The following is a 25,769-nucleotide window of genomic DNA, read 5'->3' as shown; positions in this document are numbered from 1 at the left end:
AACTAGCTCTTCTATCTTTAAAGGGAATTGCTAGTTAGACCTTTAAACTTATAGAGAAACTAATTACTAGAGAGGCAAGTGAATAGCTTCCCTCCCCGCCCCGCCCACCCCTCCCTACCTGTAGGGTCAACACAAAGAGATGCAGCCTGGGGACCCCTACCTAACAAAGGCTGCAATTCTCAACTAGGCCACTTAGTCATCAAATAATGGACTTGGGGCTCTTTCCCCACTTTCCCACTCCCTGGCTTTATCAGGCAACACCAATCATGCTCTTAAAATGTCCGAATTTTGTTATCCAAAAGATCTAAGCCATCCACATCACAGAGGCAAAGTGAAACAATAGGAAATACTTTTCAATTGAAAAAAAAAAAGGTTATTACAAATGTGCTTAATAAAATACAAGGTAAATGTACTTAATAAAGTTATGGCTTAACGTGAAATGTGGGGAACCTGTTTCATTTTTATTAAAGGTGGATTTATTGCTTTGGTTTATTGGTTTATGTTCTCAGAACTTAATTTAGTCTCTAGATGATTTGCCCAAAGGAAAGCAGATGGGTCAGCTGTATGTTGCATTATACCAGCCAACGGGTTGTGATATAGGCATTAACAAACCTTGCCTGCGCCAGCACCCCCCAAACAAACAAAAGAGAGAAGCAAGGTATTGATAGAGTTGCAAACCACTGTTGTAGCAGAATGAGGGATTATTTTTACTATAAACTCTGAATCTCTGTGTCGTGTTTTATCACTCTTAAGGCACTGCATATGTTGTCTGGGTTGTGATTTCTTATGTATTTGTAATATCTCCCCTGGACTCTAAGTTTCTTGAAGGTTCTGGATTCTCCACAGTGCCTTGGGTAGAGTAAGCACTCACTAATTTGTTGAATGAACAAAATATACTATTTAACTTGGTGCTTTAATTTCTTGGAGAAGCAAGGTTAATGAAGACACTAAATTATGCCAGATAATTGCCCCTGCACATTCCGGAGTTTATCAGGCACTCGGGAATACAACATCTGAAGGATCAAGAGAACATCTACTCCTGGACGGCAGATGTTTAACTCAGTAATTTTGGCCCATACTTGTTTAGACCTAAAATATTCTAATAAGATTCCCAAGGAATCTCAAAAGTTCCATTTATGTAATAATAATAGTCAAAATGTATTAAGCACCGACTATGGGCCAGATGCTTTGTATTATCTTGAACAAAGAAACTATTTTGGTCTCTGTTTTACCAATAAGGGAACAGCGATTCAGAGAGGTTAAGAGCCTTTTCCATGGCTACAGTGTTGGTGATGGCAGAACAGGGATTTGACTTCAGATGGTTTTATATTGAACTAGCCTCTCTCTTTCAATACGTTATGCCACTTGGTGACATTTTCATGTCTTGATCAATTTTTTGTTTATTTCTTTGTCTTTTGTTTTTATAGGTCTTTACAGATAGAAGGCAAGGTCTGCAGACTTCCATTTGTGGAGGCCAGAGAAGGACAGAACCCTAAAGGCACAGAAAAGGCAAAGAAGCCTTCCAAAGCATAAAGATCCAGAAGTAAGAAATGCACTTGATGTTCTTATTAAAAAAATAATGTTATTAAATTTTTCAGTAGGAGAAAGTGACTAAATCAATTGAAATTTCTATATTGCCCTCAACTTCTAATATCACATATAGCAACTACCCTTTCAAAACCATGTGAAGTCTCAGTCCCAAGACATTCCCCTCCATTCAGGCAGCAAGAGTCACTGGGGTGAATGACAACATCCTCCACACCCTGAGAGAGAAGCTCCGACTTAGGAAGAGAAGCCACTGGGAGTTCTATTTTGCACAAGGATCTCATGATCTCCTAGGAGAAATGGGGACGCGCATTCAAAGGCTTAATGAGGTCCCCAGAGTAAAACTGTGAACAAAGAAAGGAGATAAAGCACCTTGAAATCTTTGGAAGGGTCCCAGGAAGTGATGAGGGGAAGCCATTTAGGAGACTTGTTGAAGATGCAGGAGAGAGACGGTGGTGGCAGAAACCAGAGCAGTGGTCGTAGAAATTGGAGTGAAGCATATGGAGTTGAGATATTTCAGAGGCAGAATTGTCAGAACTTGCTTCACTGGATGTGGAGAGTGTGGGAGCAGGAGGCTTGAAGGACAGGCTTGGTTTATGAGTCGGTCTCTTAGTCCACCAGCACAGGCCCTGGGAGTATGTTCCATAACTCTCCACAGAGAGACCCTTAAAAACTAGTAAAAACTAGCTCTCTGATGGAAAAACACTTTGGAGGCTTTGCAAGCCAGAAACTGTGTTCAGAGGCTGATGAAATCTTTCTTTTAGGAATATCATCTTCTGAGCATGGACTTCAAAGACCTTTCCCATCCAATTTATTATCTTGATGGCTGTACCACAGAAATGTGAACAAGCACAGACAGCATATATCTGACTACGAAAGGCACCAGTCTCAGAAGAAAGAATTGATACTACGAATCATTTTTGCCGTCTTGGAAATGAGAGCAGTGAAAAATGCTCAAATGAAGTGATTTGACTAACAGCCCCGTCAGTGCATTCCACAGCACACTCCAACTGCGGGGAATTAATTTTTCAATGGCCATACCCACAATTGTGTCTTCTCTGCTAATTCCTTTTTTATAAACCATAATGTTGTTGTTTCTGCCTAATAAATTAGTTTGGATAATAACACCATAAAACTTGAAGTAGAAACTATTTGATCAAAAACAAGATATATCAACAAGAAAATATATTACTATGTAAAATATGAATAGAGCTGGAACTACCAGAGAAAAAAGATTAAGCTCTCAAGGAGGTTAAATTTCTCAGCATCTGAGCACAAATGTTCCCAAGTGTTGATTCAGCATACAGTCTTTTCCAAAAGCCTTCAAAGATTGAACAGATGCTCCTAAAGGTCAGTGAACTTCATTGCAAATTTCACGCTAATTTATTCTTTTCTTCCCTGTTTACAGGGGATGGGGTGGGGGGAGAGTAGGAAGGGTGGAGAAGAGCTGAGAGGAGGTGGAAAGAGGGTCAGTTCTATCATCATCAGTGGACACACAGGGACAAAAATCAAGCTGGACTCTCAAGGATGCAAGGAAACTGAGTCTCTCAATCTGGCGACCCGGCAGACAATGGCCTAGAATGAACGGAAGATAGAAATAACAATTTGGAAAACAGTTTTGCAGAAGTTCTTCCTTTATCAAGGAAGATGTTTAACCACGCCTGTGCTTGAAATACTCATAAACAAATGATGTTCACCGAAAAAGCAGTTATTTTTACAAGATAAGTAAGAAATGATCATTTCCAATTAGTTTAAAAAGAGAATGCCAAATAGAATATACATGGGATTTGATCACCTCACATTCTGGGAGGCAGAAACATAAGCATGTTAAGAACTAAACATCATGCTTTTAGCTCCTATATATTTTGCCTGAATGGAATTCTTCTGCGTGGTTAACATGCCTCCCTTACGCAGCAAAATCCACCCTGAGTCCAACACCATTTTCTCAAAGCCTAATTCCTTTCAATAAGGCACTAAATCATTTTATTGCAACTACCAACTGCTTTCTTATTGCTAGGAATGGTACGATACACTTACTTTTTGATATACGCTCCAGCTTTTCAAGATTCTGTTGGAAACAAAATGATCCTTTATGACATTTTACAATATTCCACCTCGTTTATTGCTTTCCAGAATTTCTATCATTAAGCAAAGGGCCTTCTTTCACCATCCAACTCCCCCAAAAAACTAATCTATTCCCCAACTGCCTATCAGAGACTAAATAAAAGTCAGTCTATCACAGCAGCAGTGATGGTCATGCCAATTTCACAGTGTGATTTGTGTGCTCATTTCATTTTGAAAACGACCCTGCCCTCCATCTGTCTAAGCCGAATGTCCTGCTTTTTTCCAGCCAGGCCTCGGGAGCAGCAGCACATGAAATAGGCAGGAAGACAGAGAATGGCCTCCCTCCTGCCCGCTTCACTGACACACTCACAGATACATACCAACACAAAGAGCGGAACCTCAACTGACGCCTGAAGGGGTCAGAGAAATCTAGAGGAGAGCAGAGTCCTGTTTTTCATACACATCCAAGAAGCCATTGGAAGGTGAATGCTTTCATGATGCAAATACAACTCTGAAACAGTGACTGACAGACTAAAGATGTAAAAGGCAATTTCCGGTTTCCACGTGCCGTCATCTTACCTTGATTTAATACCAACTTACCCAAGGTAATAGGTCAATACATAAAGATTTAAAATACATAAGGTTTTTAAAATATTGAGCCTTTTGGATAATTATTTTTTTCCAAGAGATAAGTGTCAATCAGGCAGGCATAAAGGAGAAGACACCCTATTCCCTGATTACTGAGCAGCTTTAGCCTGCAGCCCTCAATCCATGTACCTCCCTGCGTTGAAAGCCAGAAAGGGCTGCGGCCAGAGACAGGGTTGGAAGAAGCTTCTGAGTAGGGTTATGGTGGTCCTCATCAGCTTCTTTCTCTGGGGATCTTAGGTGGGCCAGGGCCCCACCCGACCCCTGTGAAATGGGTGCAGTCCCTTTCTTGGTATTCAGGCAGTGGAAGGTTCCTTGTCCAGGCCCATCCAGAAGAGCACAGCTTTGGTAAACTTCTCAGGAACACAGAGGAAAGTATGAGCACATGAAGTCAGTCACTCGATAGTATAGCATTCGGATGCCTTATTGAAGCTTTTTTTTAGCTATAGCAGGTGATTAGGAACTGCACCCCCCGACCACCATTAATCACTTCCTATCATCTGCTCACAGCTGCAACTCAGGCCAGGAAGTTCAAATTCTACTGCCCAAACCAAGTTGGTCGCTTGTTTTAATGGGAAAATAACAATCAAAAAAGCAAGACACTAGTATTCCCTCAAAACTGGGCCCTTATGTGATACATAGATTGAATTAATTCATGAGTCACTATTTCTTAATGAACTTGGCTTTTGGATATCATGCATGGTTCAGCTGCTTCTTTTCTCCATCTGTAACATGCAGAATACAGGGTGACTATAAAGATTAGAGATAACGGATATGAATAGTCTGAGTGCCATGCAGTATGGTTGAGATTGGCTCCAAAATTTATATATAGAAAAGATTTATTGCACTGAAGTCTTTATAGAAAATTATATAGTAAAGATATGATTTTACTCGGACCATGTTTATCTTGGGTGATAGCAAGGCCAATGGAAATCACAGAAGACTATGAAAGACAACCCCCTCACCTCAGGCCACCAGCAGAGGCACTGCATATGATAGATATTCTTAAATTATAGCTACTTTTATTATCTTGAAAACTGCACATTTACCACTACTTCACTGGGATAAACCAGTTTTGTCTTTTGCTATCTTGCCTACTTCTCTAATTCTTGACTGAAAAATTGTATTCATCTCCCACAAACTCTACAGTCTCCAGTTCAGTCTAAACTATGGGTATGTTTTTTATTAGTGATCCAATATAATTTTATAGGATAATTAAGACCCTAGTTTTTCACTGCCCCACGATGGGCACTATTAAATTCAAAAGAATTTATACAAATACAGCCCTGAGGTAGTAACACGGCACCTAGAGCATCTATTCCAAATACATGATAAAGGAACAAAAGAAAATTCAGAATGGTTTCTTGTGCAGTCCAGCAAACCTCCACAGAGATCTCCAAACTAAGAACGTGAGGGGGGGGGGGAATTAAAGTGTAGGCAAATTTTCTTTTTATTTTAATGAAAGAAAATCCACTTTTATCAGGTCAGTGATATTCAAAAAACATCATTAAAGCCTGACCTGTACAGGCTGGGTATCTCTCTCACATACATCACAGACTGACTAAGTAGGTTTAGAGTTAGAAGAGTAACGGTGCACACAAAAAGGTGCACTTTTCGTCGTGCTCCACCTCCCCTCCCCCCGCCCCCCCCCCCCCCGTGAAAAACACGCGGTCATGGATTTCTACACGGTAGTTAAATTTCGAGGATCAAAGCAGTATGTAGGGCGAAGCTTAAATACTAAGATGTGCTCAGTAGTATTTGTTTTTATGGAAAAGGCGGGGACGGGAGACGCTCGGAACTAAAGCCAATCCTCTCCCAGGAGTAGACAACCTCCACAGCACTCTCTCCTGTCGTCAACCTCTGGAAACGACAAAATAGGGACTCCTGGTCGTTGCACTATACTGATCTTAGAAACCACACCCTCAGGGCGGCCCGAAAACAGAACCTACTCTAATTCAGGGAGAACACCAAGTGGACATTCCGCCTTTTCCATTTCCATTTCTTTCACCAAACCAATGCGGAACGACACTATTTGTACGTACCACACGGTGTATAAGTCTCAAAAACTCAAGCGACTGCGGTCCGTAATCCCCTCCTCCCCGGCGCCGGAGACCGACGTAAGACAACACTCATCCAGTAACACCTCACCTCCCGACGCCGTGGGTCGCTCTCGCGGAGACTACGCCTCCCAGCATGCAGCGCGGCTACGACCCGAGCGGCGGCGCGATTGGACGGGTGCATGCCGGGAAGTAGAGTTTCCTTTCCTCTCTGACTAGCGCTTCTCACTCTCTAAAGTCTTCGGGGACCAGACGAGATATAGGGACGCTCACATTTGTGATTCCTTTCAAATTCTAGTCTCGTCTTTCCGCTGCAAAGTAACTTTGGAAGCACTCAAAAAAAAAAAAACCCCAAAACATTTTTTGCAGTCTTCCGTTTCCGGTCGGCTTGTTGCCTTGGTAACTAGGACGCACAACCGTCGTGGCGGTTATGGCGGGGCTGGCCGGGGCGCAGATCCCCGATGGCGAGTTCACCGCCGTCGTGTATCGGCTCATCCGGGATTCCCGCTACGCCGAGGCGGTGCAGCTGCTGGGCGGAGAGCTCCAGCGGAGCCCGAGGAGCCGCGCCGGCCTGTCGCTGCTCGGCTACTGCTACTACCGCCTGCAGGAGTTCGCGCTGGCGGCCGACTGCTATGAGCAGCTGGGCCAGCTGCACCCAGAGCTCGAGCAGTACCGCCTGTACCAGGCCCAGGCCCTGTACAAGGCCTGCCTCTATCCAGAGGCCACCCGGGTCGCCTTCCTCCTCCTGGACAACCCCGCCTACCACAGCCGGGTCCTCCGTCTCCAAGCGGCTATCAAGTACAGCGAGGGCGATCTGCCCGGGGCCCGGAGCCTGGTGGAGCAGCTCCTGAGTGGGGAAGGCGGAGAAGACAGTGGGGGCGAGAACGAGCCCGACGGCCAGGTCAACCTGGGTTGTTTGCTCTACAAGGAGGGACAGTATGAAGCCGCATGTTCCAAGTTCTCTACGGCCCTGCAGGCTTCGGGCTACCGGCCTGACCTTTGCTACAACCTGGCTTTGGCCTATTACAGCAGCCGGCAGTATGCCCCGGCGCTGAAGCATATCGCCGACATTATTGAGCGTGGCATCCGCCAGCACCCTGAGCTAGGGGTGGGCATGACCACGGAGGGCATTGATGTTCGCAGTGTTGGCAACACTTTAGTCCTTCACCAGACTGCTCTGGTGGAAGCCTTCAACCTCAAGGCAGCCATAGAATACCAACTGAAAAACTATGAGGCGGCCCAGGAAGCCCTCACTGACATGCCACCTAGGGCAGAGGAAGAGTTAGACCCTGTGACCCTGCACAACCAGGCGCTAATGAACATGGATGCCAGGCCTACAGAAGGGTTTGAAAAGCTACAGTTTCTGCTCCAACAGAACCCCTTCCCCCCAGAGACCTTTGGCAACCTGTTGCTGCTCTACTGTAAGTATGAGTATTTCGACCTGGCAGCAGATGTCCTGGCAGAGAATGCCCATTTGACTTATAAGTTCCTCACACCCTATCTCTATGACTTCTTGGATGCCATGATCACTTGCCAGACAGCTCCTGAAGAGGCTTTCATTAAGCTGGATGGGCTAGCAGGGATGCTGACTGAACAGCTCCGGAGACTCACCATACAAGTGCAGGAAGCCAGGCACAATAGAGATGATGAAGCTGTCAAAAAGGCAGTGAATGAATACGATGAAACCCTGGAGAAGTATATCCCCGTGTTGATGGCCCAGGCAAAAATCTACTGGAACCTTGAAAATTATCCAATGGTGGAAAAGATCTTCCGCAAATCTGTGGAATTCTGTAATGACCATGATGTGTGGAAACTGAATGTGGCTCATGTTCTGTTCATGCAAGAAAACAAATACAAAGAAGCCATAGGTTTTTATGAGCCCATAGTCAAGAAGCATTATGACAACATCCTGAATGTCAGTGCTATTGTATTGGCTAACCTCTGTGTATCGTATATTATGACAAGTCAAAATGAAGAGGCCGAGGAGTTGATGAGGAAGATTGAAAAGGAGGAAGAGCAGCTCTCCTATGATGACCCAGATAAGAAAATCTACCATCTCTGCATTGTGAATTTGGTGATTGGGACACTTTATTGTGCCAAAGGAAATTATGACTTTGGTATTTCTCGGGTTATCAAAAGCTTGGAACCTTATAATAAAAAACTGGGAACTGATACCTGGTATTATGCCAAAAGATGCTTCTTGTCCTTATTAGAAAACATGTCTAAACACACGATCATGCTTCGTGACAGCGTTGTAGAAGAATGTGTCCAGTTTCTAGAACACTGTGAACTTTATGGCAGGAACATACCTGCCATTATTGAACAACCCCTGGAAGAAGAAAGAATGCATACTGGAAAGAATACAGTCACCTATGAATCCAGACAGTTAAAAGCTTTGATTTATGAGATTACAGGATGGAATATGTAGTAATGTCTGATAATGGCTTTTATCATGATGGCCTTATATTTTGTACTCTATTTTATCTTTATTTAGCCACTGGCACCTTTACATTTGTTACATGTTGAACTTTGTACACTTTAAAATTATAATAATTAACCTTTTGTTTTTCCAATCTTCACAAAGTGAAATATAAGAACCTTGACACCTAGAAAGATTTATGAGAAATTCAAAGTTGAATGCAGACACTGTGTCTATTAGAACTTGTAGTGCCTCTGTTCCCTCTCCTTTGTTATCATTTGTGTTTTGTTGTATTTTCAGAGTCCCCTGGCCAAGGATTATCCAGGGACTTGGCATTATCAAGCCCAGAACTCAGAAGTTAATGTCTAGGATTTCTAGGCTTTTAATAATAATTTCAGGGGTTGTGTGTTCTGTTCTCATAATTTACCCTCATAATTATATTAATTTGTAATGCGCACATTTTACATAGAGCTTAGGATGTTTTGGCAGGATTTTTCAATATGTATATATAATGCTTTATGTAACCAAAATTCCTTAAGTTATAAATGTTTGGTGTTTTTTCCCCCTAATGTGCAAGATTTAGTGGGAAATCTTGTGCTTTTAACAAAATTATGGTGCTATGGTGTAGAAACAATAAACAACTGTCAAAGAAACAATTTTACATGGTTTTCTTCTGTTCCATTTGTTAATAATTTGAACATATGAACAAGATATATTGTTACTCTTTTTCAAAACTCTGCTCTCATTTATCTCTAACAGTGACTAATAACAGAGGTACCCTGAGAACCCAGTTCTTAATTCTTACCTTTGTGATTGCAACTTAGGATATGTTAATGCTGGAGTTGTTTCCATCCTAGAGCCTCTCGGGTAAGGAAAAATCTACACTATTCCCATGACCCCCCCAAACTTCTCTCCTACCTCCATCACAGATGAAAAGGTCACTTCTGAAACCTTATTTGGTAGATTTGTAAAGCTAGTTTCATGCCCACAACCCTCCCAATGAGAACCCCACTCATTCTGCATAGGCATTTTATTTTCTGAACATTCAAGAGCTTTCTATTTTACCCCCACTCTTTTTCTCCCCATAAATCGGTCAACCCCAACTTGACCTGGCTTAGAAAAAAACAAAAGTATGAGGTTGAAGTATATGAAATTGCTGATTTTGAAAGTTTTTGACCTACAAAACTAGCAATTTCTTAGGAATAGTTCAACCTAATAGCTTTCTATTGAAAGATAGTGAACCCCTGCCATAATGAGATGATGGTTTTTTCCTTCAAAGAGAAATCATTTAGCCGCATAGGTACCCAGATGAAGTATGATCAGCATAAATTCCCTGTAGCATGACCTCCTGGTGCTCAAATTCTATTAGATCTATCAGAAAATTTGGTTTATTATGAATTCCAATGGTTTTGAATTTATAGCATTTTTAATCTTAATTATGTAAGTTGATATCATTTACCATTGATGTTGATCCCATATTTGGAGGACAATCCATGTTTAACAACCTTTCAGTACAAGCCATAGCACAATTCTATCTCTGGGAAATGTTCTTTGTTTAACAAGTTTTGTATTAAAAGTGTTGTTGCTGCTTTGTGCAATAGCTCTGTGCCCCTCAATCTTCATAGCCCCTTAAGATTTAGAAAGTAAATGAACTAAAATCCTATTTTCAACAGCCATGTTAAAATTCTGACTTTTTTTTGCACATTTCCTCTATTTTCTTTCTTTAAAAAAAAAGAAGCACAAAGTGTAAGTAATGTTAACCACCCAAAAGCAAATGTTTTCCAGATTCCCTTTTGCAAATAGCCCAGCCTTTATTCAGGCACACTTTATTTATCCAGGTGCTGTGTGTTTGTGGTTTGCTCGTATGTGTAATTTAGCTTTTCAGAACATAAAAAGCTTTTCAGAACAGTTTTTAACCCCTTGCCGCTGGGCAGTTGGGATTTCCTGATTAGTAATGCATCAGGAAATCCTGACTGCTCCTACCACTGAAGGGAGGAATAAAGGTCAATTGTGGCATGTGTCCCCTTCCTTACTCTGGCTCTCCAGAGAGGCACCCACCCGAATTGATAGATTGCTGCCTGGCGACAGCAAAAACTCATGAAACACACCTACAAAGTCGGCCAGCCAACAGAGCACTGGAGGAGACAGGAAAGGGTGAGAGCCTTCCTAACTCCCCAGGCATTTATTGTCTTTTATTTTTAGGATATACTTCTCTTAAACTCACCTTCAAAGTACTGAGCTCTGCTTATTGATACTACCAGGCAAATGACTTTACAATGACTCCATGTTTTGCCATTTGAACAAGGCTTTCATCCCTAAAGCTCTGATGAAGAACTTGGTTCTACACTCCTGGAACATTATTTACTCAGCGCTAAAAGCACTTTTCTTGACAAAAAAAGATTTCCCTGTATTTCTAAAGCCTTTACTCCTTTAAGATTTCTTCACAATATCTGCATAGTGTATTTTAAAGAGATCAAATATTAAATCCAGTGTTTCATAATCTTAGTCAACCCTCCATCTCCACGTGTTCAGAATATAAGCATGTGTTTGTCCACAAGTAGTTATTTCCATTTTTTCAGATATGAACAAGAACTTGATCTTTCTGTGCAGAACAACCAAGCAGACTCCTTTGATCAGTGACATGACACGCCTGCCGAAGGACTCATATTCCTCATGACAGCCCCTCTTTGAATATGGCCTTAGCTGTGGCACAGATGTTCACACTAATACCATCTGTGAAGGTCAGGTGTACAGTGACTAACTCTGACCTGTTCATGAGAAACAGACCACCGGGAATTGGGGAAACTCTGTGGGGATGCAGGTGGGTCATCGGGCAATGAGAAAGCTGTAATCATAGGAGATGATGCTCCCTCCCAGAGGAGTGATATAAGAACATATAGATATGGCCTCTCAGACCTCAGAGGAGCACCTCAGATGAAATCCACACAGAATTGTCAGCGACAGGCTTGGCCACTAGATGTAAGAACAATTTGTTTGTTGAGGGCTGTTGGGTAGATGCCCAAATAAAGAAGCTTACTGGGAAACGTGAGATAAGAAAAGGTCAAGAGCTTGGAGGCGAAGCTTTAAGGGAGTAACTCTCTGACCCCTCTGCCCTATAATCCTTGCTTAGGCTCATTTCCACACTGGCAATATAGAGGGAGAGCAGTACTGGAAGTCTGTCCAGGGTGTGGCTATCTAAACTACCTAATTTTAAAGGGATAACATCACCAAAGAAAAACTTCATTTCAGGTGAACATCCAGCATTTTTTAATACAATTGTTTGTCTTAGGTTCCTCAGTCTGTCTTTTTCTTAATGACTCTGGATGATCTGGAAACATCTGAGAGCTTGTGCTTTTCTGAGGGTATTCTCTGCCACACTGAGTAGCTTCCTAGCAATGATGTGACTTGCAGCTCACTATCCACCATTCACTAAACCGCCTCTCATCCCTTCTTGACCTACCACTGGGACTAAAGTGACATGTGGGTTTTTTGTACTCACCTACTGGGCTAGTCCCTTAGTCAAACAGCACATTTGGTGATGAGCCAGGAACCCTTGATTCTTGGTCGTCCAGCCACATAATCATCATGATTGTAACCACCAGATTCTAAACTTATACTTTCATTCTAGCTATAAGATAAAAGCAACTTTTTGAGTACCCTAATGTAGCTCAAATCCTTCAGCAGCAATCTTAATTCTTAAATTAGCAGTTTTAAGGAATTGTGACTTTCCAAAGAACCTAGATTGGCTCTAGATTATAATAAAATGTTTCTTTAAAGATTTCTTTCAATTTCCAGTCTCTCTTTGGGAAGATATGTAACTTTCAGTAATAGGTTATTCTTATGTTTTTAAGTACAGCTCAAAGGAATACAATATTAAAGTTATAAAAATGCAAATTTATTAAGTCCATCAAATACAGCACTTCCTTTTGAGTTTCATATTAAACCTATAAAGGCATCAGTGTAGGACCAGTGGATTAAACATTTACAGAGCAAGACAGCATCTGAGACAAAAGGCTTCCCGGTATTTCTATGGTGTGGAGTCATGAAGACAGCAGCTTCCACTCCGTAGTTAAGGGGAGACGCCATATGACAAATAACCTACTTTAAAAGGCAGAAATTCTGTAGACATCAGACTGACTACCTAGCACAAGCAGCCTAGAGCAGTGAGGCAGCCAGCACAGAGGCATTGGACGTAGTCAGACCTGGCTCTATATCCCAAGAATACCACTTCCCAGCCACTAACAGTGGTGTTACTCAACCTTGTTAAACCTGTTATTTCACCAGTAAAAAGGGGATGATGCCACTCACTTCACAGGGTTCTTGTGAGAACAATTATTACCTCTTGTCTAGGGTTAAGTGCCCAGCACAGTGTCTGGCTAATAGGGGGTGAATTAAAAAGTAAATTATTAACGCAATAATCAGTTCTAGGGTAGTGTTCAGCAAAAACATAGACTCAATCAGAATCACTGAGACCAACTTAGAAGAAACCTCAGAGATTTTCATTTTACATAAGAAATTAGGCCCAAATAGGGAAAGAGACTTGTAGTCGGTAGAGAAAAATGGAGCATACATTAGAACTCTTTCCATCGTGTTCTTAGACTTTAGAACTCCATCTTCTCATAAGTTATTTTACAGCTTTACAGTGACAAATTTCAGTCATTTTTTGGAGTATCTTCCCAGCTCTAACATGGGCAATGAGGTCAAAGGATATGACAGAACTACGCAAGAATGGATTTCAGAGGTTGTCTGTGAGCCAATACTAGGCCCAATCAACAGACCACATGAGAAAATGGGTTTATGAGTATACTGAAAGGAAAGAGACATGCCCCTGAGGGCAAACACGGGCAAAAGTCAACCTAATGGCAGTAAGACCTCATTTGTTTTTCTGATAGGGTAGCACAGGAAATCAGAGCAGCAAGCTTTATCAAAGGATTCCAGTCTGGCAGCTGACAATGTTAAATTAAGTAAACGTAACTGCATGTTTAATGTTTGCCTGGTATAAATGTTGAGTCATTGAAAAAAAGCATATTTGTGGACAAAATGTGAAAATATGAGGTGGACAATAGCATGTCAAGTGGAAGTATAGCTGCCTGAACCCTGAATGCTCTCTCACGGATGTGTTATTGGGCAGGCCCTTGTTGTATACCACAGACATCTGCCATTACTTGCATGAGAAACTGGACAGTACACTCAGTTCTACTGATGACCCAAAGCTTGGGTGGGACAAAAAACATTCTGGGTAAGAGTCAAGATTCTAAAATGTTGAAAATCTGGAACTAAATCCAGCAAGATAATTTTAATAAGAATATAAGTAATGGGGCTTTAAAAAAATCAGCCTCCAGGGAGATGTGGCCAAAATGGCACACGCAGAAAAGACAAGCTTTGTTAAATTCAAGTTCAGTGTGAGATGATGGTGCAAGGTCCACCAAAAACGCATTTATTAGCGACTAGAATAAGGAAATCATTGGTACTAGTCTGGAACATTCAGGCCTAGACAACTCACTTTAAGAACATCAAATGGGCACATATGGAGTTAGGATGGTGAAGGGTCTAGAACTGAGAGGAGCAAAAGTTGATTGAAGAAGATAGGGGAACATGAACTGTCATTAAATACCTGAAGAGCTGCCCTTCAATAAAGCAACTGGACAATTCTTTATGACTACAGAAGAGAGAAGTTACATTAATGTATAGAAGAGGAAGACAGATTTCAGTCTAACAAGCAAAAACCTCTTAATAGCTGAAGATTTCAGAAACTGGAAAAGGCTTCCTGGAAAGGCAATAAATTGCTATTTGGTCACAGCAAATGTTCAGGAGGACTGGTCATTTGTTTGTGGCCTGGGGTAGGGGGAGGTTAGATAGCAATTATGTTTGGGAAGAAAAAAGATGAGATGATTTCTAAAGTTCATTGAGTCTGAGTTTATATAAGCCAGGTAGAAAACTGCTTTCTTTAACTAAATAATATCAGAGCCAAAGTCTTAGTGTGGCAAGTGATCACCGAAGTGTAGTAAGATTGGGCTCAACAGGTCTGATCCTCAGTCATGTCAGAGCCCAGACAGCTACAACCTTCCCTCTAGTGTGCGAGCCACAGGCAAGGACAAAATCAGTAGCTGAATACATGTCCCTCACTACTAGAGAGGCTACTCATGGGTACAGACTGTATCCTATTCGTTCTCTGAGTACAGCATTATGTTAACAAAGGTTAAATGGAATCAACATGAAATAAGCAACAATTTCCGTAACAATGAGTGGTTTGGGTATTGTTTTATTTTTTCCCAGCACATCTTAAAAATCATACATGGGCATTTGCTTATAGAACAGTACAGTCTAGCAAAAGCAAAAAAGGAGAATCCCAACATACACTGAAAGCACAGGATACAGACTATGCATGAAGCCCTTGTGGAAAACAGTATGGCTCAGTCGGAATTGACAAAGCTGTGCTGGAATCTCTCAGGAATTTTCCTTCCCATTAGATATCCACTTTTAGACTATAAACGTAAAGATAAGAACTGTTTATATGCATAAGTACAGCAGTATAATGGCTTACATACAAGTGCTTACCCACATGTAGTTCCCAAAAGATTACTACAGTACTGGCAGGAATATGTACTGCCTTGGAGGAAGACTCAGGATAAGATATTATTCAAGTCAAGTTGTATCAGAGCCAAAGTATTTCACAGGCTTAGCAAAAAAGGATGAAAATTAAGAAATATAATCTACACATAATTTCTCATAAGATTTCTCATTGTCCAGGAACAGAAATATTCATTATTCTGAAGGCACCGTGACACACACAAAGACTAACACAACATAAGGAAGAGAACCTCCCACCCCACCCCCCAGGCTCTGCTCCTCATGGAGCTGTGTGAGCAAACATCCAAAAGCATGTAGTGGTGTCTCAGGGACTGAGTGAGGATGCCACATCCACCAAGCCACATCTTAGGGCTACTAAGTTGGGACAGGAGGAATGAAAATGTAGGAATGAAAGTACACACAAATCCCATCGACTGAATAGAAGTATGTGAGAGTACAGGTCCACCAAACAATTAGATAAATATGCTAGACTAGGTGATCCAAACCAACACTGTGGAAAGGATTTCCAGTGTTTTCACATACAACTACTTAATTCCTGACATATTCTTGAAGAGGAATAGCCTTGAACTGCTAGATAATTTGTCTTCAAAGACTTATCCTCTTCCACTCATTTTAAATAATGGCTATTTCATGGAAAAAAAAGTCCCAACAAGGCACTGTGAGCTTTTGGGGATATTAAGTACCACAAAAAAAAAAATTATTTATAGAAACTGTATACCAGTACAAGCATTTCATGTCCTTTTGGATATGTGAACAAGATTAAGTGTTAAACAACATGTTTCAGAGGGTGCTCATGTTGTTCATGAAAAACACTGCCAACAATAAGATGTCTTAAAAACATCTATGTATGCTGCTTAGAAATTCACAGTAAAATATTTTTTTTCCTTCTCTTTCTCTCTCTCAGATTTGGAAGTTCAAGACTCTCTCTTCTTAATGATACTTAATGTCTTATTTTTCTTCCTTGTGGACAAAAAAAAAAGTATAAAATAATCTCCTTTGGGAACCAAATCACAGAAGTAAAGTTACTCAATTCTGTGATGGTTCTTTGGCTTGAGTGTTCTATTTTTCAGTGGTCCTTACTCACGTTTATTAAGGAATTGTGGTTAGAAGAGCACAAGAGTGCTTATTCTTTGAGGCTCTTGAAGGTTCAAATGGGAATGCTTCAGGTTCACAGGAGACTAAACACATCCTAGGGATATAACATTGATTTAAAAATAATTAGAGAGTGATAAAACCTAGCTAACAATATACTCAGCTACAAGTCCAAAGGGATCTAGTTATATTTAGATTACACTTGACTATGCTTCATTAATAAAATTATACAAACTAATTTTGTTTTCAAGTCAGTGGAAATATGAAGATGGAAAACTAAAGTTGAAAGAAAAACCAACATGCAAACAGAAGAACAAACAGCTGCACACTTCCTTTGAAGAAAAAAAAAATTTCTTAGACCCAGGTCCATTTTACTAATAATACAAGTTTCTACCATCTGTTGACATTACAAGTAGTTTTTACAGTTAAATTTCACACTAAAGACAAACACTGTTTGCTTAGGGAAGGGAAAGCTGAGTAACTTACATCCTTCATATCAGGCACCATTATTTCAATAGTTTAAAAAAATCTTTTATCCTTTCTGGATTTCAGCATCAATGTATATGTTGCTTCCTTTTCAGGAAACTGAAATTAGTAAAAATTAAATAAATATATTGACATGTGGCTCATTTGGGAACATGAAGCTCTGAGCAAAGCCAACTTTCCATGACTCATAAAGCCAAAGGCGATTCTGGATTTTTCAATCCTAAACTGGCACTTGTTATTTTCCACCTTTCTCCCACCATAAACTAAGCCCTAATTAAAATCAAAGTTGCTAAAGGTTAAGTGGTAAACAAAAAGCTTTACAGCTGTCCTTCACTCCTGTCTCGGCATTTCTTAAAATGGAGGTATGCTTTCCACAGCATTCCATTTGGGCTGCCTCAAGCACCAGCCCATGAGCTTTGTGTATCAATCTATAATAAATATGTTTGTGTTCTACATTTATATAGAACAGATGCTCAACCAAACCCAGCCCCATCTGAACAGCCAAGGTTATACACTTCAGCTTTGGACTACAGGGCTTCTCTGACTAGCTACGGTTAAGAAACTGTAGCTATAAAAGAACATGACAAAGGAAAATCTCTGGAGCTAACATGCAGAAAGGTATTTTCAAAAACGTAAGCTAGGTCTTAGCAGTTACTAAGAGAATATTCTGAAAAAGAGGTTTCCTTGCAACCATCCGTATCTGGTATAGTATACACACTGATGGAAGCTCATCCCTTATTGCGCTTTTGTTTTCTAAAATACATCAACACAGCTATGCACACTAGAAGACTTCCAGCTTCTCAAACAACTTCTAAGTAACAGTAATATCATATGTAAGCATTTAGGAAGAAAATTCCCAATTCTTCAGAAGAGAAAAGAATTTAATCCTCTTTCTTCGTGGTAAAATGCTGGGCACAATAAACGTGTGGCCTCTACAATTCTTACTATACTAAAAAAGCTCAAGTTACTTAGCATAAGACTAAATTCACTCATGCAAGTAAATGGCACCAACATTAAGGCAAGAGTTTCTCTAAGGGTCAATAAAGCCTGTTCATATGGAGTCTTTAGTATTCAATGCTGTTCCTCACAAGCAGCAAGTTCCCATTCCCACTAAAACCCCAGCCCAAATGTGACATCATCAAATAAAACAGAAGTACGACTAATTAAAGACAGACAAGTCAGTGTTCTGCAGTACTGAAAACCAAATAAGCTACGACCTTTTAAAATTTTAAATAAACTTATTCAAAATGAGTTCAGAAGCTTCACATAAACAATGTTCTCCGGGCTTTAACTTTTATGAAACCATTTTCGGTTATTTCAGAAATATGAGGCCAGGTTTAAGTGCTTCCGTGCATACTCAAGAGCTCAGCTCTCCACAGACACTAAGGATATGCCGAGGCACCTCTCTGAAGTGGGTGTGTGAAGGTGGGGAAGCGTCTTCTGATTTACTAAAGCAGAATGAAACGGCATTAATAAGTGGTCATGTGTCAAAATGATGCCTGTAGAAATGATTCCAACCACAAAATGTAGTCATTACTATAAAACCAAGGTTGGGGAGTCCTGCATACTTGGGAGAAGAAAAACGACATAAATCACTGATTTCCATAAGGTTCATGTAGAAGAGTGAATACAACAATTTCAGGTGTTACATTTATAGTTTCCTAATATCAAATACAGATTTCCGAGACTGCTGAAATCTGAACTCCCTGGGAAAGAACGTATAACAATCACAGGCAAAGGAATGGATCTACTTATGAATCTGTAAGTTTTATTAAAAAAAAAAATTTACTCAGAAACATGTATACACTCCAGTAAGATATTAGTACCGTATGAAGTTTTACATTTTGATCACCAATTAGAGAAATTACCTTCATGTATAGATGCATTTTATAAAGCTGATATTTTTATAATTCTACAGGCAAGTGTGATTTCCTTATTAAGTATATCCAATTATTTCAAGTATCAAGGGCTTTAAGCAAAGATCTGCTGGAAATTTTATAATTAAAAATAAATCACCAATGAAGAGAGGCAGCTTCTAATAAATAAATACTTAGTTTTTGTTGTTATACTAATATTTAATTTTGATTTGCTTACAGATTTAAGTTTATCAGTTTGAGGCCAATTTTACTAGTTAAAAATTATTTACCATTTTGAAGTCTTAAAAATACCATTTTGTCAATTTTAAATTTTCTGGTTAAGGCTACTTCAGATATAAAAGGTATCAAACTGCCCAAAAATACCTTGGAGCTGTTGCTACATAGACAGACAGTGTGTCCTTTTAAAGGATCGTCTGCACTTTGACTTAAATTATCTGATCAAATATTAAATTTTAACAAATTATCAAAAGTTAGGTATTGCATTAAGAAAGAATCCATCTCAAAATGTGAATCATGAACCTTGACAGACAGTGATTTAAAGTAATCATTTCACTTATTTTAATATCCAGGTTTGAATGAATAAATGTTTGCTAAATGTGATTAATGATCCTCCTATCATTTAAGAAATGTGATATCTCAAACTTCTGATTATGGTATGTGTATTAATACATTTTTTTTTAATTTATGTTAAACCAGTAATTCAAAAAAGGCATTAAACCATTATTAAAAACTAAATTGAAACTTTACTTTTATACGAAAATTTATCATCTTGTTTGGGTTAACAAAAAAAAAAGATTTTTGTCATTGAAACTGTTGAGGCTTTCAAATTCAACAGCTGAATGATGACTGTGTTTCGTTAGCCAAACGACTCTGAATCGGAGACATTTAAGTGTAAGGAGACTTCCTTCTTCTGCTCCTGTTGCAGCTTCTGTATCTCAGCAATAAGAATGTGAAATCAGAAACATTAGGACTCTAAGTTGAAAAAAGGCATTCATTTCACGGTAAACCTGTTCTTCACATACAATGAGTGATAAGTCAGCTTTTCTTATAAAAACATATTATGAATGAACAAGGATACAACAATAGGTTATCTCAGTGACACAAATACAGCTCACACCTCAGTCGAAACAGAAAGGTGGAGAACAAAAACATGTCCTCTAATAGAATAATTTGTATACTGATGATTTTAGGTTTTGTAATTGTATACTAATTTCAAAGGAAAACGTAGGCCAAGCACCTTACAGAACTGAAAGCATCCTAAAGAACAGGTTGCCTATATTCTTTCATGAGTATCCTCCCTTAACGGCCTACTCACACTAGAATGTACTCTTAAAAAAACATACATGTGTATCACTCCTTAGTGGAATCCTTCCCTGGATATCTGCTTCTCAGAAATCTTCCTTTAAAAAGAGGCTAGATAAGCAATAGATGACAACAAATTTGCCTTTGTTCCCAAGAGGAAGCATCAAAACAAAACCGCTGGCAGCATCTTCCTCTGAAATAACTGGCAGCCTTGTGCTGCCTGACTAAAATTTGAAATGACAACCAGTTGGCTGTAAACTGATGCACCTACAATGAGAGAGATTTAGGAATACCATCTGTCAATTTAAAGATGTAGAAACAAGACAAACTACAGAATGATATAAACTTATTTTAAATCAACAAACAAATGTAGCTGAAATGTAGTCCATGATATATTTGGTTACTGGTATAACCGTAGTTGAAGACTTTAAAAAAAAAGTGACATTTCTTGTAACAATAGTAAGCGATCTATAAAAGGTTTCTATTTCCAAAGATGTTGTTGGGGTCCACATATTCCTTGACAGACTTCAGCATCCCAAAGCCGACATCAGAGATACTTTCCTTTAGCCATTGCTTCCGTAACTTGCCCACTGGAAAAATAAAATCAAAAACGCTTCAATATACACTATGATGCTGGGAACCAATCAATCTTGTGACCACGAATGAACAAACACTGTGTGATAAATGCTTTTATTCAAAAACGAGAACTGTTTTGCTTTATTTGATTTATTGAGCCCACCAGACTATCAAGCTCATTAAGCTCAATGTATTCCCAGGGGAAGCCTGTGCTCCACAGTGTCTCCTTTTTCTGTAAACTATGAAATGGAGATGAAGGAAGCTTGGACTAAGATTAGCCCATTTTACAAATAACAAAATGAGAGAAAAACATGCATTTGAAAAGAACCCACCTCCTGTCTTAACTACCAAAACACACCAAAGTTTCAGAGAAAATGAAGTTAACTAAAGAAAAACATCATATCCAGATGAATTTGTTGGGTATACTATAGCAAAAATGACAGGATATTTAGCCGTAAAATATTTTAAGGAGAACAGAAGTTTAAAAAAATGTAAGAAAATCTGAACCTTGGGCTTAAGAAAAAAATCTGGTTATGAAGCTTTCCATTCGCATTTTCTTTTCATATTACTTTTAAATAAATTTGCATGTTCCCAAATAATGGTTACCTTCTTCTCATTGTTTTTCCAGAATTAGAGATTTTTTTTAAGGCATTAAATAAATCAAATACCTAATCTATCTTAAACTTAATCTTCTGCTTTTATGCACTGTTTAATGTTCTCCTTCTTTGTTTCTAGGTCTTGCTAATTTTTTCTAATAGTGAAGCAATATAATGGTTAGCAGCATAAATTATATTTTAAAGGCACTCAATGAAAAACATAACCTTTTCTAAGTAGAACTTTTGTAAAAAAGGATATGTACTTAATCTATAAAAGAATCATGAAATGATAACTTGCTTTTGCATTAAAAAGCAAAGCAATCTGCTGACTTACTTGTGGCGAAACGGATAAATCTTTTAATTTATGGGTAGGATTATTTGTGGTTAGTACTTTTCAAATGTATTATTGTAATAACTGAATTCAAATGGTCATTTTCCACAAATGTTCATTAATGATCCAAAGTCATCAACAGTGATTTAATTGGCCAACCGAAATGCGACACCTTCTTTCTCTAAAGTATTCAGCGTGTCATTCTAAAAGGTGCTCCCATTTATCAGGCTGCAGTGATAACACCATAGCATCTGCCTTTTGGAGACCTTAAATACCATTTCAAGCTCAACTCAAAGCATCTTTTGTGTCCAGTTCTCCAGGAAACCATCAAATTGTCTTTAAAATAATAAATAGCATGATATCCTCAGAAAGCAAAATATTTCTGCTTGGCTTCTAGAAATAAAAAAACATTGCTGGTGTTAAGATAGGGAAAAATAAGGCACAGCAGGGAAAAAAATCTTAAATTCAAAAAGAAAAATTTTGTTTAAAAGAGCTCTAAAACCAGAAACCAAACAGTACAAATTCCTATTCATGCCATCTCTACCACCTAAAAGATGTTCTACCAGGTCCTCCTCCTATCTCCCTAAGGGACAACTCACCACAATGCTTCAGCCTCAGTTTTCTCATCTGCAAAGGGATTAGAAGCTATAAAGTCTTTTCACCCTCAAATATCCCATGATTTTAAGCATTTAAAAAAGTTACAAATCAGCTATTTCCAGATTTGCTCCAAGGGATTAAAAAAAAAATGCAACTACTCTCTGAGTGGCAGAAGTGGCATTAATACAAGCTACCCACACTGAGGCAGCTCAAGAGGGAAGGGTGAAGTACAGTCAATGCCAGTCTCCACTGTTATCTGTAATACAGTTTCACTGAATGTGTCCTGTGGTTATGGATGTAATTGTCTTGAAAAGACTGCAAACAACTGCTCCAACAAGATGGAGCACATTAGAACCTCAGCAGGATGCCCAACAGCTAGCTTGTCTGCCTGGTTTTACACCTCTAGTAATAATGCAATTCCACAAGGAACTGAACCATCGTCTGAGAAGCCACCCACAGCCACTGCATATTTAATGAAGTCACTCACCAAGCGCTGGAAAACAGAAGGTGCTTGGAGTGCATCATTAGTTCTGTCAGAGGGATAATTTACACATCTATCTTGTCAAATTTTCTATGGTTTATACTTTTACAATAATCAATCTAACATACATTTGATTAGTGAACTAGAAAGTAAAAAAAAAAAAGCAGTACAGGCAGCAGAGCTATGGCCCCTCATAAACATATTTGATGAAGGAATTTAACCCTTTGATGGCAGAAGTCTGTGAGCTTCTTCTGTCAGTGATAAAAGAATTTGAACTGAGGTCAGAAATCATGGCTTATGCAATTAAAAAGATTAGGAAGCTTTTTGGTTTTCTTAATTTAAGTCAACTACATTGTGGGATAAGTGTACAAACAGAAAACACAGTTTAAGTAAAAAGGCTCAATGAGCCTTTATAATATGACAAGTATTGGAAATAGTCTTCATAAAATTCTAGAGAACCTTCTCTGGCTGTCTCAGATGAACAAATAAATTAAAAAAACAACAATGAAACACCAAAGGCCCTAATCCCAAAGAGGGATCACTCTTCAAAGCAGAAGACTTTTATTCTAGAGCTCAACAACAATGATGATAATAATGCCATTTGTACAATCTTTATTTGCACTGCTATGCTTTTAGAAATTAGCTAACTATACTGATCTGGACACATGTAAAACACATGGGTGCACCACTATATAGTAGCTGCTAAAACATTTGTGGAGCTCAATTTCAGAAATGAAAAAATGATACTCTGTCCTTTATGTAGCATGCCATATTGAAGAAGGGGAGAATGGATTGCATTTTTATTCAAAAACAGCAAATAACAGGTGGCCTAAGACTATTTCAACATTCCTTGTATGTACAGTTATCTATGAAAAGGCATGTGTACATTCATACCACATGACGCTTACTGCTCTTTCCAGACCTGGATTACCTGATGCGGGATATTCATGCCTACTGATTCAACTACATTCATTTGACTTCTGATTCTCTAGAAGTATAAACCTAGCCTGAGAGTCAACACTAGAGCTACAAAAAGGCAAGTCCACCATCTTCAAAAACAAGATAAGGACCCTGTATTCCACTCTTCACAATTATTCTAAGTATACAATGCCCAAAGTACTTAAGCCAGGTATTTTAGAGGCTTAGGTGTATTTTTAAAGATACTAAAGACATAGGCTAGTCAAATACTAAACATTATAGAAAACTAATGGGGGAAATTCTTTTTCTCCTTAAAAGTGGAGTTCACAATTTAATTTCTAATAATGGATATAAAGACTGGATAAAACAAGTATTTTGTGCTCTTCCACAATATATAGCACATTTTTAAAAATTTACTTTTGGAACAGAGAAAACAGAAGCTTTTGGGGTAGTCTGTGAAATCACAGCCTCAACAGTTCCCTTTGATGCTAACAGCTCCAAGACAGAATGCATTTTGTGGTATGATCAACAGCATAGAAGAATGAACAGACATGCAAGCAAGGGGGAGGGGAAGTGCGAGTGTTCTGTGTCGAAAATGTGGACACAGTGGCCAGCCTGGCCACTGAAACTTATCTGGAACTACTCCTTGTGGTCTAAGGGACTGAAGACTTAGCAGAAACTACCAAATAGGCCCATCTTAAAAGGGATAAATCTAGGGTCTACTAGTCAGAGTTCTTTTTAGCTAGATAAATTAAAAACTTGTTGAATTATGAATTTGATTTTAAGATTTAAAAGATTTATTATATACTTATTTAAAAAGCAAATTATGAAATGGACTGTACATTAAGAAGATTACTAATGCTAAAAGCTCAGAAGCAGAATTTAGCCAAAGCCAGAAACACCTACCCATTATCATAACAACTATATTTTGAAATTTCTGGTTTGAGCATCCTGGATACCTTTGTAGCACTATTCTGTAGGTCAGATTTAAAAAAGAAAATCTAGACTTAGTTGCTTGTATGAGTGATCTGAGCACTGACTTTGTATTTCAAGATTTAATTAATCCAACTAAACTACTGGTGGATTATGTAAGGAACTAGTGCTGGAGGGAGAGCCAACCTCTGGTCAGATGAGGTTCTGGCCCCATGGAACTTGTTAGATACTGATGAGGACAGAGAAGCACAGCAGATAATTTCCACTCTTTGAGGTACCTGGTGATCTGACTGCGATGATGTTTCTTTCAGAGGGCGGTATTTCAACCAGAAAAGAGGATTTAGCCGTCCATTTGTTCATACTATAAAGCACACTATTGTGTGTGTGGTGTGTTTGGTTTTGGTGGAGGTACATGCTGAATGTTAGCCAATAGATCTCTAACTGAAGGATGCAAACATCCAGACTTTAAAGGTATATGAGATGGGACTATGACTTTCCAAGAGTCTAATTTAATGCTTAGTGAACACATAAAGTCATGTTTGATTTCTTTATTAAGTCATCTGACTTATTTTCTACTAATGAAACTTCCAATATCAAGACAACAAATTCATGGATTCCATGGACTTGAACAAAGCAATTAAAATCTGATATTATAAGATTTTTCTCTCATTAAATATTTAAAATGTCAGTTTTCTTCATGCTAAGGTTTCATCTGTGCAGTTTATACAACAGCTCTAAGATCTTATAGATGCTTGAACAGGTCTTCAGAAATCATGAAACAGAAAAAAAGTTTGAATTACTAGGGAGATAACAGATCACAAGAGTTGGATTAAATCTGTCTTCAGAACACAATCAAGTGCTAATTCTGCTATACATCCTCAAAAGATCGCTTGACACACTTGAAATTTAAACCCAAGTGGCAATTAATGCCTATATAGCAGAGTCAAAAGCCAGTGAACAGGTCAAATAACATGAGATAGATAAGGGCAGAAAAGGAAAGAAAACATCATATGCTCCTTGAAGACTAGGGCCATGTTTTATTCATTTTCGTAATCCTGTTGCATAATATAGCGCATGCCACACAGTAAGAATTCAATAAATGTTAGCTGAAATAAAAAATAAATATTGAACAATAGTTATTTATAAGCCATTTTTGTTAAGGGGTAGGAATTCGAATATCTCTGTTTCCTTAATTTCCTTTGGTTATGTCTGCCTTGCATTCCCTATATTCTGACATTATTTCTTGAATATCCTCAGAG

At 38.9% G+C, this 25,769-nt stretch overlaps 2 protein-coding genes and 1 long non-coding RNA gene across 4 annotated transcripts in view; 1 reads left to right on the top strand and 2 right to left on the bottom strand.

The window, feature by feature from the left end:
• The window catches only part of LOC131410854 (uncharacterized), a 34,089-nt gene extending 27,678 nt beyond the window's left edge, over positions 1-6,411 (bottom strand). Inside the window, exon 1 of the long non-coding RNA XR_009221428.1 lies at positions 6,297-6,411. This is a non-coding gene — a long non-coding RNA (uncharacterized LOC131410854). The remainder of the gene's footprint in view (positions 1-6,296) is intronic.
• Positions 6,412-6,573: 162 nt separating this feature from the next.
• IFT70B (intraflagellar transport 70B) lies at positions 6,574-9,380 on the top strand. Its single transcript, XM_058548645.1, has one exon. It carries the CDS (start codon positions 6,742-6,744, stop codon positions 8,737-8,739), a length of 1,998 nt encoding a protein of 665 aa, XP_058404628.1. The 5' UTR covers positions 6,574-6,741; the 3' UTR covers positions 8,740-9,380.
• A 9,265-nt stretch (positions 9,381-18,645) lies between these two features.
• AGPS (alkylglycerone phosphate synthase) overlaps positions 18,646-25,769 on the bottom strand; it is a 142,210-nt gene continuing 135,086 nt past the window's right edge. For both annotated transcript variants that reach the window (XM_058549317.1, XM_058549315.1), the window contains one exon: positions 18,646-20,668. In XM_058549317.1, the coding sequence (XP_058405300.1) occupies positions 20,547-20,668 (122 nt within the window). In that variant the 3' untranslated portion in view covers positions 18,646-20,546. The remainder of the gene's footprint in view (positions 20,669-25,769) is intronic.

This window comes from Diceros bicornis, chromosome 10 (assembly GCF_020826845.1).
Source record: "Diceros bicornis minor isolate mBicDic1 chromosome 10, mDicBic1.mat.cur, whole genome shotgun sequence".
Taxonomy (NCBI): domain Eukaryota; kingdom Metazoa; phylum Chordata; class Mammalia; order Perissodactyla; family Rhinocerotidae; genus Diceros; species Diceros bicornis.
The sequence above is the reverse complement of the archived record's forward strand: the minus strand, read 5'-3'. Positions and strand labels throughout refer to the sequence as shown.

Coding starts and splice junctions, on each gene's coding strand:
- IFT70B (XM_058548645.1), top strand. CDS start 6,742: ATGGCGGGGCTGGCCGGGGCGCAGATCCCCGATGGCGAGTTCACCGCC.